The 17282-nt window shown below is 32.3% G+C and overlaps 2 protein-coding genes and 1 long non-coding RNA gene across 3 annotated transcripts; 1 reads left to right on the top strand and 2 right to left on the bottom strand.

The window, feature by feature from the left end:
- Positions 1-8315: 8315 nt before the first annotated feature.
- Positions 8316-8567, bottom strand: LOC107898611 (uncharacterized). Its single transcript, XM_016824111.2, has one exon. The coding sequence runs from the start codon at positions 8549-8551 to the stop codon at positions 8342-8344; it is 210 nt and encodes a 69-aa protein (XP_016679600.2). The 5' UTR covers positions 8552-8567; the 3' UTR covers positions 8316-8341.
- A 5435-nt stretch (positions 8568-14002) lies between these two features.
- LOC121215990 (uncharacterized) lies at positions 14003-15033 on the top strand. The gene is made up of 2 exons (XR_005911972.1): positions 14003-14395; positions 14729-15033. It is a non-coding gene; the product is annotated as an uncharacterized lncRNA (long non-coding RNA).
- Positions 15034-15226: 193 nt separating this feature from the next.
- Positions 15227-15718, bottom strand: LOC107898023 (ankyrin repeat-containing protein NPR4-like). The gene has a single exon (XM_016823582.1). The coding sequence runs from the start codon at positions 15716-15718 to the stop codon at positions 15227-15229; it is 492 nt and encodes a 163-aa protein (XP_016679071.1).
- Positions 15719-17282: the final 1564 nt, after the last annotated feature.

Here is a 17282-nt window from a genome sequence, read left to right as displayed (position 1 = left end):
CTGTGTATCCTTCGGGCTGAGTCATATAGATCTCCTCTTCTAACTCACCATGCAAGAAAGTTGTCTTAACATCAAGTTGAGCTAGCTCCAAATTCAACTGTGCTACCAAGGCCAACAAAATTCTAATGGAGGAATGCTTCACAACAAGGGAAAATACATCATTGTAGTCAATTCCCTCCTTCTGAGCATAGCCTTTAGCTACCAATCTTGCCTTGTAGCGAATATCCTTCTTGCTAGGAGATCCATCTTTCTTTGCGAATACCCACTTGCATCCGATTGCCCTTTTACCTTTCGGTAATTGCGCCAACTCCCAAGTATTGTTCTTCCGGAGAGACTGCATTTCTTCATCCATGGCGCTTTTCCATTTTTCACTTTCTAAGCTTTGCATTGCTTCTTGATAAGTGATAGGAATATCATCAACAACGGGAAGGGCGTAGGCCACCATATCAGTAAATCGAGTAGGTTTACGAATTTCTCTCCGTGGCCTTGCAACTGCAACTGGTTCTGGTGTACTTAGTGGTTCTTGGGTCAGAACCTCTTCAACCTCTAATTCCTCCATTGTGGCAAGAGAATTAGACTTATTAACTGGGCAAATCCCCATCTGCTCAAACTCCACCTGTTTTGGAGTACACTCCACCTGCTGTGGAGTATTGCTCGTCTGAATATCTTTATCTGCTACCTTTTTCAATGTGGCAGATTCATCAAAGGTAACACCTCTGCTACAGATCATTTTCTTTGTGCTTAAGCACCAAAGACGAAATCCCTTCACTCCAGAAGTGATTCCCATAAAGAGAGCTTTCTTTGCCCTCGGATCTAACTTTGACTCCTTCACATGGTAATATGCAGTGGTTTCAAACACATGTAAGGAATCATAATCTGTAGCCGGTTTTCCAGACTATACCTCCATAGGAGTTTTTCTTTCTAATGCAGATGATGGCAAACGATTAACAAGATGGCCAGCGTATGTCACAGCCTCAGCCCAAAATTGCTTGCCCAACCCAGCATTGGACAACATACATCGAACTTTCTCCAGCAATGTTCGATTCATACGCTCTGCCACTCCATTCTGTTGTGGTGTATCCCTAACTGTGAAGTGTCGAACAATACCATACTCTTGGCACACATCGAAGAACGGATCACTTTTATATTCCTCTCCATTGTCCGTCCTAAGCCGCTTGATTTTCTTGCCAGTCTGGTTTTCGATCATAGTTTTCCATTTAAGAAAAACTCCAAGCACTTCATCTTTAGTTTTCATGGTATACACCCAAACTCTTCTGGAAAAGTCATCAACAAAAGTAACAAAGTAGTGTTTTCCTCCCAACGAAGGTGTTTTGGAAGGCCCCCACACATCTGAGTGAATATATTCCAAAATACCTTTTGTATTATGGATAGCAGTGCCGAATTTCACTCTCTTTTGCTTTCCCAGAACACAGTGCTCACAAAATTTTAATTTGCAAGCCTTTGCACCTTTCAACAATCCTTGCTTTGCCAGAATTTGCAAGGATTTTTCGCTGGCATGTCCTAACTTCATATGCCACAACTGCATTGAGTCCAAGTCTTTGTTACCGGAAGCTGCAGCGACTGCTCCAATAACTGTACTACCTTGGTAGTAATACAAGTTATTTTTCCTGATGCCCTTCAATATCACAAGTGCGCCAGATGTCACTTTAAAACCCCATCTCTCATAGTAACAACTGAACCATTGGATTCCAAGGCTCCCAATGAGATGAGATTTTTCTTCAAACTGGGCACGTACCGAACATCAGTCAGAACTCTGGTTGATCCATCTTTATTCTTTAATTGGATTGAACCTATCCCAACAGTTTTACAGGCATTGTCATTGCCCATATAAACAACTCCTCCATTTAGTTCTACTAAATCAGAGAACCACTCCCGGTTAGGGGACATATGATAGGTACAACCCGAATCCAATATCCACTCATCTGAATGGAACGACGATGATGATGCAACCAGTGATAGTTCAGAGTCACTAGTATCATGCTTAGCAACACAAGCATCTACAGCAGCTTTTCCCTTATTCTTCAGCTTTGGACAATTTTTCTTCCAATGGCCTTTCTCATGACAAAAAGCACATTCATCTTTCCCGAGTCTGGACTTTGACTTTGATCTCCCCTTTTGAGTTTTCTTCCGAGTGTATGAACGACCTCGGACTACTAAAGCTTATGTATCTCTGATTGAGTTTTTCTGTTTGTCCTTCTTTCTCTGTTCATAACTGTATAAGGCCGCACAGACTTCGCTCAGAGATATATCACTCCTGCCATGAAGTAGAGTAGTTTCTAGTAACTTAAACTCCTCAGGAAGTGACCCCAACAGCATCAAAGCCAAATCTTCATCTTTGAATGCCTCATCCATATTCAGCAAATCAGTGACTAACTGATTAAATTTGGTGATGTGATCATTCATTGTGGTACTTGGGACGTATGTGAAGCGAAATAGTCTTTTCTTCAAGTGGAGCTTATTTTGACTATTTTTCTTCAAAAAAATTTCTTCAAGTGCCACCCACAACTTATTTGCAGAAGTCTCCTTTGAAAAAGCATACCTCTGCTCTCGAGAAAGGCATGATCGAATTGTGCCACATGCCAACCGATTGATCGCCTTCCAATCTTTCTCCTGTACATCATCTGGTTTCTCTTCATCAATGGCAATGTCTAGACCCTGCTGAAAAAGGGCATCTAGAACCTCACTTTGCCACATACCAAAATGGCCCGTGCCATCAAAGATCTCCACGGCCAATCTTGCATTTGCAATTGTCGGTCTTGTCCACATGGACGATGTTGAAGCTCCTACACCGACCGTTTTCTCTATAATATTTCAATATACCTAAGGAAATCTTTTCTGATGTGGAAGATCAGTTCAAACTGCAACCACAGAGCATACTACGATTAACCTTCGGCTCTTGATACCACTTGTTGTTCCAATAGGGTCGGAAGCGTGTAAATTATTGTACTAAAAAATCACACAAAGTTCAATTCCCAGGGAAGAGAGGTGGATCACATGGATCTCTTAAATACCAAGTCTTTCCTTAGACAGAATATCCCTTCTATAGTAATTTAATAGCACAATTAAATACTACTATTATACCCTCAAATATTGAAAGAAAAATAGGACAAGAAAGAACACAAGAGATTTAACGAGGTTCGGTAAATTATACCTACGTCCTCAGGCACTAACACCAGATGATAACTTTACTATCTCCAAAGTATTACAAACAAATAGAATTCCTTAAGAATTCTCAAATGGGAGAAGAGAGAAAACTAAGAGAGAAAGATTGGTTGGGATGAATTGAAATGAGAAATGAGAAGGCCTATTTATAGTTGAGGTTTAAGGACCAAACAATAAATAGCCCATTATCTCAAGGACCAAAAAAAATTATCCCATGCCACTTTTTCAAAGTCAACTTTAGGGTGCTAAACTTGCACCACTTTGTATTGTTTGCCATTAATGTTGTCTCCCATTAATGTTAACAGGAACAAGAGAGAATATCTAGATTTGGTTTGATCGTTGGTTACCGAAATGGGCTGGAAACAAGATTCATACACGTCCCATTGATGATTCGGTCCAAACAGTGGATCAGTTAATTGATCAGGATAAACGAATGTGGAACGAAGAGATAATTACTAGGATTTTTTCTGCTAAAGATGTGGAGGTGATTAGATGCATTCCTCTATCCAAAGTTGAATGTGCAAACTGTCAGGTGTGGCAGGGGGAGAAAACAGGTCAGTATACTGTACGTAGTGGTTACAAAGAGCTCATGATTCAAAATGAGAACACAAAAATTTCAAATGATACACAAATGATCTATAAAAAATTGTGGTCACTATCTATACCTGCTAAGATTAAGCTAACGATGTGGAGAGCCTTAAGAGGTTTTTTGCCTACAGGGCAGACGCTCTTTAATAGAAGGATTCGAAATTCTGCAACCTAAGACCAAAATGATTTACCACATTTTCGGTAAAAGATCAAGTTTTTAAGAGAAAATTGAGTATTCATTTATTTATAAATATTTTTATATGAATTTTATAATTTTTATAATTTTATATGTATTTTTAAAGTTTACTAATATATATGTGCTTACAATGAAGTTAAAAATATTATAGATAAAAATATATAGTAGTTTAATAGAAAATAAATTGTATTAAGTAAATTTATCTATTACGTAGATTATCAATTTCATTTAGATGTATTTTAAATAATTTCTTTTATTATTTATAATATTTTTATCTTTCAACAAGACATTAAACATGATTAAGTATTCAAGTTCACATTTTCTTAATTATTACAATAAAAAATTTAATTATAAAAAATTATAAACACTTAGGGCTTATTTGGTTGAATGGAATGAGCCATTCATTTAGGCCTGGCTCAATAGGCTCACTACAACGCAATTTTGATTCATTGTAATATATGTTATTACAGTCGAGTTTATTTAGCTCTCTATTCCTTAAAATTACCAGGTGCCATTTATTGCTCCAACCACTTAATTACAATTAAAGGCATTGAATAATAAAGAAAAATATCATAACCTACCATCACTATCCTTTTTATATCTTCCATTTTTCTTATCAGATCTTCAATCTTTACCATTTTCTTTTAAAATGAAGATCTGGGTATTATTCATTTTGTGATTTGGTGTTTGATTTTCACTTTCTTTTAATTTTGGGTATTGTTTTTTTAGGGGGTTTTTTTTGTGTGTGCTTGAATTTATTTGGAGGAAAAATATGTAATTTTTGAGTAACTTTTTAGCTTGAAAATATCTACTTGTTTATGTATGTGTTAATGATGTATTTCGACACAATTATTGCTTTCTGCTAACTTTATACTTTTACTTTAAACAAAACGACAATCTCCGGTTGAAATTTGGGTTTAAGCAAACTGTAAAGAAATTACTTGGCAAAGAAGGAGAAGAAATGAAGAAAGAGAATGGAAGAAAATGGGGTGTACAGCTCTTTATGGTGATGTCAATGCTGCCCTATGTTGTTTATTAGGCCATAATCAAATTTAAGAGCTGGTGCTTAGCAGCTATAAGCCTTTGTTCTGCTTTCTTAATTTCTCAAAGCATCAACAATTAATGACTAAATTAAACTTTTTAAATGGCACTAAAAAAAAGTTGCTAAAGATGGTTAAAATGCTAAAAATTGTTGAAAGGTAGATGCATGATGCATCAAATCCATCATTTTTGAACATGCTTCACAGATAATGCGCACAAGCGCATGCTTCCACCAAATTAATTTCGCATAATGCAAATTTTAACTGTCAATGGTTTTATTTTTTTAAGTTTGAACGCTAAATTTGACTTAAAAATAAATATTAAATTAACCAAAAAAAATGTTTAAAGTTGAATTTATCATTATACCTAAAAGATAATCTAAAATTTTCTAAGATTTATTTACTAAATAAAATTTACATGAAAGATATTAATGATGTAATTGATACTATTATTAAATTTATACATTAAACAAAACGACAATCTGTGGTTAGAGGTCAGGTCAATAAAGTAGGAGTTTTTTATGGTGAAATTTGGTTTTAAGGAAACTGCTAAGAAGGAGAAGAATTAAAGAAAAGAATGGAAGAAAATGGGGTGGAAAGCTCTTTATGGTTAATTGAACATTATATATAATTGAACACTTTAGTATTAGTAATATATAGGGTTTGAGGTCAGCTGTGTAGAAAATTGATCAATATTTGGAGAAATAAAACAAAGAAAATGATAAAAAAATATAATGAAAAGAGAAAAAAAATTTTATATGGAAGAAATAAAATTCCTTATAATAAACTTTTTTTATTTCAATCACTCTACTTTAAATTCTTCATCACATACAACTCTTTATATAGGAGTTGTAAGTGACTATTCATCTATATCACTAAATGCTAGGAGTTGTCACTATTCATTTACATAACTTAAATATTATAAGAGTTATGACTATCCATGCATATGTATAACTTTTCATATTCAAGTCTCTTCACTCTTCATAATGTGTATAATTTTTCATCTTCAAGTCTCTTCACTCTTCATATTCAAGTCTCTTCACTCTTTTAACTTTTCATAATTTATTTGTACAAGATTAATTTAATTATGTGCCAACAAGCTGGTCAATAAAGTAGGATTTTTATGGTGAAACTTAGTTTCAAGGAAACCGCAAAGAAGGAGAAGAATTGAAGAAAATGAGGTCTACAGCTCTTTGTGGTGAAGTCAATGATGCCCTATGTTGTTTATTAGGCCATAATCAAATTTAAGTGCTGGTGCTTAGCAGCTTTAAGCCATTGTGGACAAGGTAGCCTTGAATTCCTTGCAGTGCGACATATATATTTTGATTACTTCCTATGCTGCTCAAATTGCCTGCCATCTACAGCCATAACTGCTGCAAGCAAAGTTGTTCTACCATGGCCATGGGGGTTTCCATGATCTCTTCCTTTTATTGTCTTTCGGACAGCATGAGTAGTTTGTAGTAAAAATCGATTATCTCTACTTAGAAAACAGACTTAACTTCCGTTCATCTCGTTACAAAAAATTCGATTTCACCACTTCGACATTGCCACACCCTGCTGCTTCATGTAAAGTTGTGTTGGATTCCTGATCCCTAATCCTCAGCATCGCCCTCACTGCATTTACTTGATCCATTCCCAGCTTCTCTAAATCTCCATCTGTAGCTTTTGCACAAGACTTGATTAGAAGTTTCACAATAGCAGAATGCGCATACCTTGCTGCAACGTACAAAGGAGTTTGACCTTTACCATTCGTTTGCAGTAGCAGTGACAGACAATTGCTGAGAATTTGTTCGATAAAATCTGATCTGGTACGGTTCCCGATACACTCGGTGGTTGACAAGTTAACATGGAGCACGTTGTCATGGTTTGGGGTCTTCAGCGACTCAAGTTCAGGCCTCCGGTAATTATTGGAATCTTCAATTTTACCTTCTGCTGCAGCTTTATACAATGAAACGTCCATGTAAGTAATGTTGTTTGCAGGATTCTTAGGTTGCACAGCTTTCTTCCCTGATAACACCAATTAATTAATTAGCTTGGAAAATTCAAAGATAAAAAGGAAAATTATATATTACAAATTAAATGCCTAATTACTTATTTCAAGTCACCTAGTGGCTTATCAAGACAAGTGACACACATTTATATATATAATTTATAATTTCAACACTTTATCGATATATAATAACGAAAATATAATCTTAACTCGAATGAAGCAATAATTAAAATTCTTATAAAATATATATTTGGCATGAATTTAAACCATGTCCTATTCTTAAACACTTTAGCATAACATAACAAAAGCGCCATGGCATGCATAATTCATTCCTTGAACACTTTAGCTTAATACTTTATTTCATTTAAAAAAAAAAAACAACATTCTACCTACTGTAAGCCTAAAACCTATAGATTTATAGAATTCTATATCACAACATAAACACTTTATAGAGCATAGTAATACCTAAATCAAATAAATTATAAACACTTGAAGGCCTAGGTTAGGAATGATTATCAAAAGTGTTCTTGGGATTAAGTTTTTTTCAAAAATATTTTTAAACTAATTTTTTATTTGGAGGAAACACTTTTTCTTTAAAAAAGATAACTTATTTAGAAATATTTTTGCCCGATAAAGATGCTCTCTGAGATGCAGCAAGTGTAATACTAATAAAAACATATTAATAATTTTTTAAGATTAAAAAATATTAATAATTTTATGTAATTGATTATTTAAATTATTTTTTTAAAGCATGTAAACATCAATAAAAATTAACATCTTTGGATTTAATAAAAACTTTAAACCATTCTAATTACATCTTAAAATTGTTAAGGTTATATAAATTAGGTCCTTCCATTACTAAAATTATTAATTTAATCATTAAATGACACGTCGGATCTTATGTGACATAATTTAAAATAAAAATTTTAAGAAAAAATATTTTTAAAATAGATGTTTTATCATTCACTTGTTTTGAGATTTTCGAAGTTTATATAGAAGTTTTATCATTCGCTTGTTTTTTCTTTTCAATTTTACTTGATTTTTAATTTTCACTTTTAAAAAGAATGCGACGATATTCCATTTCTTTAAAGTTGTTCGTTTAAATTTATCTACATAAAATTTGACAGTTAAATTAACGATTTTAATAACAAAAGAACCCTACTAATATAACATCCATAGTTTAAAAACGTAAACGAACATTTTAATATTTAAACACTAAATTAAAATGAGGATCATAATTTGAGATTTCGGATGGAATGAAAAATAAAATACTAATTTTATTTTAATTTAGAAAAATAAACAACTTAAAGCAGCCAAAGATGAGATAGGATCAACCATTTATCATCAACCTAAATACAAATGAACCTTAATAGCCAACAAAAACACACAAATGAGCCCAAAATACAACAACGAATGTACGAGAATCGAAGCCCCACTGGTCTTAAAGTTGCCGAACTCCACGCACCTGTGGTGGCCGGGAACTTGAAACAACAACCCCGGCGTTAGCAGCACGAAAAGAACCAACGCCACGATAATTGGACCCCAGTCCGACATCGTTTTCCGGTAAGGTTTGCAAGGGCAACTAGGCAACTGTGATTTATTGATGGAGTATTTGAATCTACGGAGTTTTTTATATGCAAATGAAAGAGAAGATAAAGTGAAAGAGAGTGTGGTGCGGCGTTTAAGCGATGAAGGCATTTTGGATTCATTGCCACCGCCATTGAAATAACTTCATTCTCATGCCTACACTCTCTTAAAGATTTCTTTTTGGATCAATTTTTAATAGATTAATTTGGGTTTGATTTATTTGGATATGTTTAAATTTCTTGAATTATTTCGGTTTTAGATTTTGTGTATTTGTTTATTGGATTTTTCGGGTTGAGTCATATTTCGAGTTTATGTTTTTGTAGGTTTTTTGTTTCAATGTTTCAAAAATTGGATTGGTGGTCGAATAATCAAACTACCTATTCTTAGTTCAACTAGTACAACATCCAATCCAACAATAATTAAATAGAAGTTAAAAATTCATTTAAAATAAATATTAAAAAATTTATAAACCAATTTTTTCATTTGAAAAACAGGAATCGACTTTGAAAATGAAAATGGAGTCGTCACCAATCCTTTTTTTGAGGTGTGATCGGGTCACCTTGAGATTTTAATAAAACATATTGATTTATTAAAATAACGATTTTGGTCCTTAAATTTTGAGAAAACACGTTTGAAAGTCGATTACACACGAGGAAGGGTTAGCACCCTCGCAATGCCCAAAAATTGGTACCGAATTGATTGTTTAATGTCTGAATGTTGAAAATTGTAATGGCCTAAATTCAAAGTTATCAGAACAGTGGTTTCGTAACCACAAATCCGATTTAAAGAGAAATTAATTTTAATATTTTTGCATGAATATTGATATGATAGGAAAATCATATGAAAATATCGATAGAAAAATTTTACCGATTTAGTGGTTAGTTAGAAAAAGAAATTATTGAAGAAATTGGGTAAAAAAATAAGGTATCGAGACCTTGATCTCGTAAAACCAAGTCGGAAATATTTTTATAAATATTTATGAAGTGTTAGTATTATGGTATTAAAATTTCGTTAGAAAATTTCTACGTTTGGGTAGTTAATTAAGTGAAAGGACTAAATTGAAAAGGGTGTAAAAGTTACTAGAAGGATTAAATAGCTCAATTGTTAAATGAGGAGGGACATAAATTGAAAATAAGCCCAAAAGAAGATATTTTGGGCGGCATAAGCTGAGAAAAATCTGGAGAATTGGTGAAATAAGGGCAAAATGGGAAAATAACAAAATTTACTAAAATAAAAATGGAACCAACTTGTGATATCTAGAATTCTCTTCATATTTTCTTCATTATCATCAGCCAAAAACATCCTAAGGGTTTATTCAAGCTTTTATTTCATAATTTTTGCATCAAGCGAGTTAATCCTTGTCTTTTTCCTGTAATTTTTGTGTTTCTAAGACTTTTACAACTAGGTCCTATTACTAAATTTATTAGTTTTTTATTTTATGAATGAAATTTAAAGTTTATATGAATATGTGCTGCAAGTTTATGATGAAATAGCATGAAATTGAATCTTTAATTTGTTTATGAGATGATTTTATTACGTAATTTCAATAGAAATTGATTTGTAGGATCTAATTGTGAAAAAGTTTGGAATCAAAGTCTAGTGCTAAAATTCTGATTTTCAAAGGTTATAAAGTAGTTAAAGTGATATAATAAAGTGTTAATTGAGAAAAATCATCTCAATTGAGAGGTTAATTGAGTAGGGATGAAATTATCATTTATTAAAAGCTTAGAGGAAAAATGGTAATTAACATCGTGCAATAAAACAGTTTTGGATAGCACCAGTAGCTTAACTTTGAAAAATCACCATAAATTTTAGAAATTGAATTAGAGGATTAATAAAATATTAAATTAAATCTTATTAAGTCTAGTTTCTCATAGAAGAAACGGTGTAAGCAATGGAATTGTAAATCATAAGATATAATAGGTTTTGTGAGACAAGGTCAGAATGATTTTAGGTTCCCCTGTTTTGACTTTGGAAAATCATCAAAAATTGGAGAAAAATAATTAGGGGATTAAAATTATATGTTTAAAATCCTTAATTAGTCTATTTTCAAAAAGAATAAACGAGAACATCATTTAAATCCTGTACAAGGAGATAATTAATTTTTAATGAAGAAAGGTCGAAACTGTCAGACAACAGAACAGTGATGAATTTGAAGAATAAATTGTACTTATTGGCTAAACCAAAAATTCTAAAAATTTTATAGTAAGAAGATATGTGAGAGTCTAGTTTCAGGGAAAATTAGCGGATCTTAATTTGGAATTCCGTAGCTCAAGATATAAATAATTTAGTGACTATGACTCAATGGGACAGCTTTGAATGAACTATAAATAATAATGGAATTATAGAGAATGTTACATATGAACACGAAATGTATTAGATTAATGATTAAATTTATTTATTTAGATCCAAAAAACTCAAATACGAAGCTAGATTGAGGAAAAGAAAAAGTTCGAAATTAGTAGATTTTTGTTTACGAACAAGTATCAAGGTAAGTTCATGTAACTTGAATTATATTCTTAAATGCTTGACATATATTTTTCTTGATATGAATATGATTTGGATGTTTATTGTATGATAATTGATGAAGTATAGATATTCTTGATGAAAAGAGAAAATAAATCCCGATTGAATGAAAGGAAAATTTGATGGATCTCTGAAAAGGAATTGACGGTACAAAGGATCTAGCCCGGACGGGTGATCCTATCTTGATATAGCCCTCCCAAAGAATATGAGGAAAATGAATTTAGCCGGGACGGGTAATCCGAATTAGGGTCTGAATTTAGCCTGGACTGGTAATTCAGATCCAAGCTCATTAGAGTAATTTTCATTGCAAGGGATTTAGCCTGGATTGGTAATCCCGACAATACTCTATGAGATTATATTACAGGGGATTTAGCCTGGATTGGTAATCCCGCTGTAAGGATGAGGTTCACGGGAGTGTGCTCTCTGAAATGGAAATGTGCGCGCATGAATATGAATTGACGGACCCGGATTTGTACACTTAGGTGTACCCCTGAAAATCCATCGAAATTTCAAGTAGTTCAACGGGATAAATATGGAAAAATAACAAGGGAATGGAAATCATGGAATTGATGAGCTCATCCATCATGGTATATATATTATTGATACATGAAAATTATTGAACTAACTTGAAAGTTGAGTTTGTGCATGATAGGGGAATAATGTATTGAATGGATGTATGAATGTTTATTACATTGTATTGAAAATATTAGGTAAGTATAATTCTTGTTACATGAGCTTACTAAGTACAAAGTGCTTACCCTGTTTCTTTTTCCCCTGTTTTGTAGTGTTAAGAGCTCAGAGGTCGGATTCGGTCAAAGACATATCACACTATCAACCTGGTATAAAAAGAAACTTTATTTTGGAAATCAATGGCATGTATAAGCTATTAAAGTAAATGTTAATGTGAAATGAATGTATGGTTAGCCATTGGTATGGCTAACAAATTTTGATTTTGATATCTGATGAGGTTATCTTATGAATATGTTAAATATATCTTGAAAATATGTTGAAATGGATTGGTTGTGTTGGATTGGTCTCGGTTTAAAATTGCAGGGGAGATTAGATATTTATAAAGGGGTTATATTAAGTTCATAAAAAAATTCTTATGGTTTCGATTTAATCCCAGTTTGGTCCCGATGTATGTTTTGGGCTTCGAAGGCCCATCCAAGGAACGTCATGATATGTTTCAATAAATGAACAGTATTTAACTCGTAATAATGAAAAATTTATTCAGTAAAATTTGGTAATGCCTCATACCCTATTTCAACGACGAATACGGGTAGGGGGTATTACAAAAATTTGAAGAGATTTTAAAATACGATCCCTTGAAAAGAAAGCTTGGATAATCGAATTGGATGATAAGACATACCCATTTTAAAGAAATAAATCGTCACACTCAGTGAGTTAGGGTGCAACAATTCAATATTCGAAATTAGGTTTGTCTTTTTAAATTTTAAAAAATCATGCATTTTGAGAAGGATATTTGGTTATTTGGGTCAACTGAGAAATCAAAATCCAGTAAGTTAAGGTTCAATTTCTCGAAATTCCTAAACACCGAATATTGCCTTTATTTTAAAATCCTTAACTCGAGATGATAAAATGTCATATCCAGTAAGTTAGGATCCAACATTTTGAAATCCCGAAAAACTTTATTTAGAAATTATATGGTTTTATTGCAAAAGAAATAATTGGCTATCTAAATTCATCGGAAAAAAATTGAAGCCCAGTAAGTTAGGGCGCAATTCTCTTGAAAATCATGAATACCGAGTATTTTGACAATTTATGAAATAAGATGATTTTAATGCTTTTATTGAAACACGGTTAAAAAGATACAGTGATTAAACGAACAATGAACCATGCAAAATTTGAACGTAAAATGCACCCCAATGAATAATGAACAATAAATAAACACAAACAAACATAATAACAATAACTTCAATCATACATTATGCAAATATTAACATCAACATTTAAAAACTATTAATCTAAAAGAAAACAATAAAATATAACTCATGAAAAAAATAAGAGAAAAGAATTTAGGAATAAAAAAATGTACACAAAATTATACATTTAAAAGAGAAAAAATTAAAATATGTAATTAATATGAAGATTTGAAACAATTTAATAATAGAACTAAAAATGAATAAAATGTTTAAATGAATTTTAAAGAAAGAATTATGAGAAGAAAATAAAGATGAATAAATCTACAATTTATATATATTTTTTAATCTAGATAAGCAAAAAAAAAACTAATTTAAATAATAATATACCTATAATAATATATGTAAAAGTCAAAATAAGTAAATTGGAATAGAAAATTTAAAAGAAATAAAGTATTTATGTATAGAAAATAGGTAAAAATTTACAATTTGAAATTAATCATATATTATTATATATACATATGTATACTAAAAATAATTCAATATAAATTATATATGCATATGTGAAAGAATCATAAAATGTTATTGGTAAATCTTTAAAGTTAAAGGTATATATACATATATATGAGTCTAAACAAATATAAAAATATGTATAAATTATACTAAGATAACATAAAATATGTATATAAAATAAAATATTTGTAAAATTAAGTAATAATATACAAAAACATAAAATAATACTATATAATAAAATAAAAGAATTTATAATAAGATTAGGTTAATTGATATAAAAAATACTAATAATAATAATAGTGATAAATAATAATAAACCAATTAATTTAATAAAAATAGATCAATTTTGAATTAAAACAAAATTCCTAGGGTGAATTTGAAATAAATGTGCAAACGACCGAATTGAGAACCAATTAGCATCAAAGGGACTATTATAGCAATTTAACGCGCAAATCTTCTTTGGCATACGGATCAAAATCTTCAAAACGATGCCATTCAAACATGGATTCAATTGAAACCAAAATCCAATATAGTGTATAAATTAAAATAATAATAAAAATTAAATTAAAACAATACAAAATACAAAAGGACCTGTGGTGCAAATGGACCATTGAGATAAAACGCGCAGATCCTTTCCTCGGATCAGGTCACCACGCGGATCTGAGCCTTCAAATGACGCCGTTTTGAAAGCATCACATTGGCATCAAACGGCGATGTTTCTTTCACTGCTTATAGACCAAACCCTAAGAAATCAGCAGCCTACTTCATTCTAAACAAAAACCTAAACGAAATGATCTCTGCGCCGCTCTGTAAAACGACCGCTCAAAAAAGGATCTTCGAACCCCTGCTCAAACTCTGATTGCGACGAAGAGAACAAGGATCTGACCGCGAGGTAATTTCTTCGCTTTCTAATTTTTTTTTTGTTATCTTACTTGAATAATGAACAAATAATCGAAGAAAAGAGAACCGAAAGAAAAAACAAAAAAGAAAGGAAAAAGAAAAAATTCAAATCACCTTTGGAATTCTCTGTTTTCTTTTTCTTTAGAATATATTTTTTTGACTTTCAATCTTTGTGTGCGTAATCGTTTACAGTATTCGAATTGACTTTATATAGCCAAAATTGCAAAATAAATAATAAAAATAAATACAAAAATCTAATCTGTTATCCCTTCGACCCTTTTCTGTTATTCTTCCTTTCGCTACTGCTTGCGTGTGTATTTTGCAGGTACTCAGCCAGCCTGGAGCAACAGACGGAGGCGCACACGCGCGGAGGCGTAGCATGTGCGAGGAGGGCCGTGATTTTCCTTCTACGGTGACTGAAGGGTTTCAGAAACCCTAAGGGTTTCTGGAATACTCTTTCAAAATGGGCTAATTGGGCTTAGGTATTGGGTTTGTAGTATTTGGGCTTAGTGGGTCTGATGGGTTTAGTATTTGGGTTAAGGACCGAATCGAGCTTAAAGTATTATGGTTTGATTTGGGCTGGTAATTTTATTGTAATTGGACATTAATATTTTTGGACATTATTTACTATTTTTATTTGATTTTTTATAGTTTTATTTTTATTTGCTTTTTTGGTATTTATTGGGCCAGGCAAAATGAGTTATTACAAGCTCAATAATGTTACTGCTATTTGATAACTTGTGAAAGTTGGATAATTGAAATTTAATTTTAAACAAAATTTAGTTACTGTTAGTGTAGTTTACTTAAAAATAATTATGATTAATTATGTATACAGGCATAAATTTCGAGCAAAATAAAACATAGAAAATAATGTCAGGGTGGCAAGTCCAAGCGAAGGTTTTAAGACTATATAAGTGGTTGTGCTAAAAGCAATCCCCATGGCAACAAGTGCAAGGCCAAGGATCACATCAACGATGAACAATTTAGACGTAATTGAACCAAGCGGTTTTGGAAAAAGAGGAAGCAGCATCCCAAAGTGGATGAAGTGGGTAGAAAGAGAGAGACTAAAGGCCAATGCATTTGTTACAACAAATGTTCTAAAAGCTACCTCATGAATCAGATAAGGAGTGCCCTGGTCTGAACCTTCTTCACTCTTGAAACCACCTGGAACAGTTATTGCCGCTGCGAATGTGACGGTGACTATAAGTGCTGCCACTACTAAATGAGCATCTCTTGTTTTCTCCAAGTTTATATCTGCAGATATGTTTGGCAAGCCAATGGGACAAACTGGTTTCTCCGCAACTTCTTCATTCATAATTTCTTTTAACAATTTCACAATTTGCTCCTACCACATTAGCCGATTATATTATAGATCATTATATTATATATGTTATATAATCATAATTCAAAACACAAATATTAATAAAACCATAGCCGTAGGCATAGAAATACAAATATAAATATACCTTTTTCTCTTACTTATCATATTAACATGCATAGAAAACTTGTTGAGGTGTGATTCCACTAGCATCTTTCCAGTCCCTAAGATTTCTGATTGATCCATATTCAGTGGTAGCATCATCATCCTTCAATAAAAGCGTAATCTAATAGGAAAGTCCCTAAACGCCACAAAATGAAGATAAAAATGCAATTGGTTTGAAGTGGGTGTTCAAGATAAAATTTGGTGCAAATGGAAGCATCCAAAGCACAAAGCTCGTATTGTGGTGAAAGGTTATGCCAGCAATATGGTGTTGATTTCGAAGAAACCTTCTCTTTGGTAACTCGGTTCAAAATGGTGAGGCTTGTTCTAGCATTGGCTGCACAATTGCAATGGCATGTTTATCAATTTGATGTCAAATTAGCATTCCTCAATGGAGATCTACAAGAGGACGTTTATGTAGCACAACCAGAAGGTTTCATAGAGAAGTGCAACGAAACAAAGGTGTACAAGTTGAAAAAGGCATTGTACGGATTGAAGCAGGCCCCTCGAGCATGGTACAGCAAGATCGATGGGTATCTTCAGAAGAAAGGGTACATAAGAAGTAAAAATGAGCCCACCTTATATGTGAAAAAGGAAGGTAAAAATGATTTCATCATTGTTTGTCTTTATGTTGATGATATCATTTATACTAGTTCCTCTAACTTTCTTCTTGATGAGTTTAAGTCTCAAATGATGAATGAATTCGATATGTCTGATATGGGTTTATTCCATTATTTCCTTGGTCTTGAAATTCATCAAGCTGAAGATGAAATTTTTATCTCACAAAGAAAATATGCTAAGGATCTTCTCAGTAATTTTGGCATGCTTAATTGCAAGCCTGCAACTACACCCATGAATATCAATGAGAAATTGCAGCTAGAATATGAAAAAGAAATGGCAAATGCCAGGAGGTTTAGAAGCTTGGTTGGAGGTTTAATTTATTTGACTCACACTAGGCTCAATATTGTATTTCCTATTGGTGTTATTTCTAGGTTTATGCAGCAACCTTCAAAGGCTCATTATGGAGCAACAAAACGGGTTTTGCGGTAATGACTGGAACTTTGGAGTATGGCATTTGGTGCTCAAAAATTTCAAATTTCAAATTGTATGGGTTCATAGATAGTGATTAGGCAAGTTCTTTAGATGATAGAAGAAATGTATCAACAAATATTTTCATTCTAGGTTTAGGGGTAATCACTTGAAATTCAGTTATTTTAAAAGTCTATTTGTTGTCTGCAACTTTGAACTAAGGGAGAGTGTTGAGGATTAATGCAAAGTCGTGAGTTGTTTAGTTGACCAAGTATCTCGATAGAATCTTTATTAGTTCCAGATTTTCAATTTAATTGAATAAATTTTTAGTTATTTTTGTGTTAAGGTAATTTCTTTGTAAGCTTATAAA

This window comes from Gossypium hirsutum, chromosome D04 (genome assembly GCF_007990345.1).
Source record: "Gossypium hirsutum isolate 1008001.06 chromosome D04, Gossypium_hirsutum_v2.1, whole genome shotgun sequence".
Lineage (NCBI taxonomy): Eukaryota > Viridiplantae > Streptophyta > Magnoliopsida > Malvales > Malvaceae > Gossypium > Gossypium hirsutum.
The sequence above is the reverse complement of the archived record's forward strand: the minus strand, read 5'-3'. Positions and strand labels throughout refer to the sequence as shown.